The sequence below is a fragment of the Theobroma umbraticum genome, unplaced genomic scaffold (assembly GCF_002168275.2).
Source record: "Theobroma umbraticum cultivar Fairchild unplaced genomic scaffold, ASM216827v3 scaffold_12.1, whole genome shotgun sequence".
In the NCBI taxonomy this organism is placed as follows: domain Eukaryota; kingdom Viridiplantae; phylum Streptophyta; class Magnoliopsida; order Malvales; family Malvaceae; genus Theobroma; species Theobroma umbraticum.
Genome location: NW_018397269.1, coordinates 4,122,764 through 4,126,957, shown reverse-complemented (window position 1 = coordinate 4,126,957; position 4,194 = coordinate 4,122,764). Strand labels below are relative to the sequence as shown.

At 34.3% G+C, this 4,194-nt stretch overlaps 1 protein-coding gene across 1 annotated transcript; it reads left to right on the top strand.

The window, feature by feature from the left end:
- Positions 1–6: 6 nt before the first annotated feature.
- LOC110425877 (hemerythrin HHE cation-binding domain protein) lies at positions 7–3,260 on the top strand. Its single transcript, XM_021440952.1, has 3 exons — positions 7–185; positions 2,577–2,731; positions 2,922–3,260. Exons 1-3 carry the CDS (start codon positions 74–76, stop codon positions 3,174–3,176), a joined length of 522 nt encoding a protein of 173 aa, XP_021296627.1. The 5' UTR covers positions 7–73; the 3' UTR covers positions 3,177–3,260.
- The last annotated feature ends 934 nt before the right edge of the window (positions 3,261–4,194 follow it).

Below are 4,194 nucleotides of genomic sequence, written 5' to 3'. Positions count from 1 at the left end.
GGTGAGGTGGGCAGAGGATCTGTCGACACGTGGGGGAAGGAGGACGGTTGATCCGGCGGTGGGGAGTCCGAGGATGGAGCTGAGGAAGTTCGGGAAGAATTACTCTCAGCTGCTGGAGTTGATGGTGGAGCATGCTCAGATGGAGGAGAGAGTCGTCTTTCCCGTGCTTGAAATGGCTGATCGAGGTACGCTCCATGGCCTTAAGATTCCCATCAAGAATTTCATTTTCTTGGCTGCTTTCAACCTAGCAAGTAGCATCGCATGCCTTGTATATCTGCTCATAAATTTCATTTTCTACGAAGCAAAGCATTCAATTATTGTATGAAATCAAAGCATGATTTTATCAACATAAATCAATAAGCATAGTCTAATTTTATGCTTGTATTTGATAGAGACCTATTATCTGTATATAAATAATTAAGCACTATTATATATTGGGAAATAATCATCTTCCTATGCAAACAGGGCCTTATCTTATGCAAAAGGCATTCCTAATTAATTTTACGTACATCTTCATCACTCCAAGAACCTAAGCTATCACAGTGCTAGATCCAATTATTTATGGCCTATTATTTTTCGAGTATGGTATAATCAAATTGTGAAAACTATGACAATGTATCCAATGATTAGCCTTTTGTTGCATTGTTCATATGCATTTGCTAGCTGATATTCATTCTCATTTAACTCCAAATACTCTAAGAACCCAGTTTTTGTTTCCTCTTAGTATCTAAACACTTGTAATTTAGCTTTTCCCGAGTATCATAATTTCCTATGACTTTTGTCTATTTGAAGCAACATAATTGATTTCCACTATTCCCAAATAATAGAGAAGTATTTCTTCCATGCATTATAGTTCATGGAATACCAATAGTAATTACTATATAATTTATAAATAGGTATATGGAAGTCAGAAACCCAGAATTGATGATATCATGAACTATAACTAGTCCTAAAGATGATTTCACTCTTTTTGAAGTGTGAGATCTATGCCTAGAGCATAAGCAAAGTCATTCTTTTGGATTTTGTGTGTACATTGCTCATCAGTTGTGCCAAAGATGTGCAGAAGTGAAAAGCATAGCATGGACTTGGTTTCAATCCCCTTTTTCGGGGTATTCCTAACAGAACTTGTTAAATCATCAAATGTTCATTAATATAAAGATAAATCACTAAGAAAAGCAAAAAATCTGGCTTGCTACCTGTTCCATGGCTAACATAGGGGCTCCCTCACTTGTTATAGTATCCTAGTAATTAAAATTTATTCAACCAACTCTTTTGTACATTCAACTTGTACTTGTTCCTGCTTAGCTGCATGTTCCTTTAGGTGCCCCATTCTCAAAATAATATCAGATGAGATTTTAATTTGTAATTCTAAAATCCTAACAATGAATAAAAGTTTCAAATAAGAAACAATATCCTAAATTCTTTTTTAGAAAATATATAACAAGTATATATTTAAAGTAGCTTAGTCAAATTTTTTTAATTAGAAAAATAGCTCATATGTATCTTACCCAAAATTAGAAGCATCACTATTCATGAGAAGACATAAATGAACAAAAAAAGAAAGAACAAGGAGATGGGAAGCCCTTATTCAACCACAGAGAGAATGCAAAAATGGATTAGGAATTCACTAGGCTAGTAAGGTGTGCCAAGCTGCAACATCAATTATTAGTTTTATTTTTTTCTAATTCTTTTGCACAACCACATAGTTTTAACTTTGTTGATTGGTGCCGTATGCGACTTTGTCTTCGCAGAGATCAGACATATTACCTACATATATTCTTGTAATTGACTTCACAAATGAATGTGGCAGTGCTGAACTCCAAATCCTAAACATGCTCGGACATGTTAAATACCACTTTTATAATGGAGGTTGATCCCATAAGTTTTAACTTCTAAGATGAAGCCAACATTCCTGCTAAGATATCTTATGTTATTCAATCTATATCTTATGGTCTGAGGATTTGAAATCAGACACGCTCATCTTAAGAAACTAAGATAGATTTCGCCTGTAATGAAAAATGGCTTGAACAGAATGGCCCTCCAGGGTTACAGCTTGATACTTTTAACTTGCAGTGGGATGGAGGAGAGAGAGTTATACTGATTTCTTTTCAAGTAACTCAGAGCTTAATGAGCTTTTATAAGTATAAAGAATATCATTAATGTGAAACTGGGAGTGTTGCAAGAATTGAACTCACAGACTCACACTTAAAGCAAGAATCATGCCACTAGACTATGTCTTTGTGATATTGACAATATGAAGATTTTGCTCTTAGCATATTTGTTACTCGTATCATAGTTTTTGAGCAAATTTGCTTATAACAAGTTGTTTTTGAATGCCATTGTAGTAGAAAGAAATTTTTCATTTTTCAGTTGATAATTTGACTGGTTTTAAAACTTTATGGAGAATTGTAACTTTACGTGTATTTGCTTGTGGATAGTACTTTTAGCTTGTTAATCTCTAAAATAAATAAATGTTAAAAACGAGGGAAATAAATATTCTTCTAGTTTTAGAATTACAATTTTTTGTACTTGAAGAAACAGGTATAGTAAAAATGTTGCTGATTATAACAATGCAGGACTGTGTAAAGCTGCAAATGAGGAACATGCAAGGGACCTGCCAGTTATGAATGGCATCAAAGAAGACATCAAATCCATTGGAGTTATGGACTATGGGACCCCTGCTTACCATGAAGGGCTCGCCAATCTTTCTACCCGGCTCAAGTCATTACAGGTATAAATTTTTTGCAACGCAAAATGGGTTTAGGGCCATCTGTAAGATGGGCAATGCCATTGATTGTCTTTGATGATGCTTGATGTGCCGTTGCCCTTACATGTATGTTGAATCATGCAAGACAATCAAGGTAATAGTATGGATTGTCCTGTCTGTCATCTGATTATCTTCGTCCTTCTGTTGTTGACAGAAGCATTGTAAAGAACACTTCGATGAGGAGGAGAAACATTTACTGCCATTGATAGAGGCAACAGAGCTGAGTGAAGAACAGAAAACGAGGGTATTTGAACAGTGCTTTGATGCGATGAAGGCAACTCATTCACATTTGTTAAACTATTTCCTCGAAGGCCTACTCCCCTCAGAAGCTATGGAGTATGTCGACTTGATCAATAAATGCAGCGACAAAGAACGAACAGCCTCTATGATTCAGATGATTGCCAAGTAAAACCTGTGGTGTTGGTTGTGATGAGCAAATAAGCATGTAAAATACATAGATTGCTTGAATACAGAAAATTGAATGATTTGTTTACCTCTTTTTCTTAAGCTACAACAAATGAGTTAAAAACTTGCTCACAAGCTTGGCTCAGCTGTGTAGTCTGTTGACGTGGTATTGCACATATTGGAGATGCTTAGTTGGTCAAAAAAACAAAAAAAAAGAAAGGAACAAAATAGAGATATTGAGGGATTTAAGACATGGTTGGCTCACCTTCACATTAGATTGTATAGGGAAACATTGGCAAGACTTGATTTTAAAGATGATGTTAATATGATATATAAGATTTTCTTATAAGAATCGTCACAAAAACAATATTATCACCATAACATTTTTTACCTTCGGATAAAGGTAAAATTGTAATCTAACACTTTAGGATAAGGCTACACTTAAAAAATTGTAACTTAAGTTAATGTATGAAAAAAGTTTAGTTGCACGTCTTTATGAAACTTTATAGCAAAATTAACATACAGTCGGATATGATATGATATGACTACAATATTAAAATTTATGACGACATTTAAAATATGTTGCTAAACCATACAAATATTAACACGATTAACATTTTAATTCATAATAATTTAAGAAAAATTATAATAATCTTTTTCTTTAATTCTATAGGTCATAGGAATTACATTGATCCAAACATAAACCACTTTGGATTGTAAACATCAATTTATATATAAATAGGAAAAAGATGCATGTAATGAAACTAAAAATGAATTAACAAAGGTAAGGAGGGATGCAAGTATCATCAAGAGGATTGATGGTGTAGCAAAGCCCATGAGCATCTTGCCCATATTTCATCCCGTAACCTTTGAAGCATTCGTCTATCGCGCATGCAACCTCCTCCGTGGCCGAGTACATCGCAACTGCCAATAGCATTTGCCATCATTGGCTCATTGCCTGTGCCAAATAATTTATATATATATATATATATATATATATAAGTGGATCAATGCCTGATACG

Coding starts and splice junctions, on each gene's coding strand:
- LOC110425877 (XM_021440952.1), top strand. CDS start 74: ATGGAGCTGAGGAAGTTCGGGAAGAATTACTCTCAGCTGCTGGAGTTG. Junction 186..2,576: donor GCTTGAAATGGCTGATCGAG/GTACGCTCCATG, acceptor ATAACAATGCAG/GACTGTGTAAAGCTGCAAAT. Junction 2,732..2,921: donor CCCGGCTCAAGTCATTACAG/GTATAAATTTTT, acceptor TGTTGTTGACAG/AAGCATTGTAAAGAACACTT.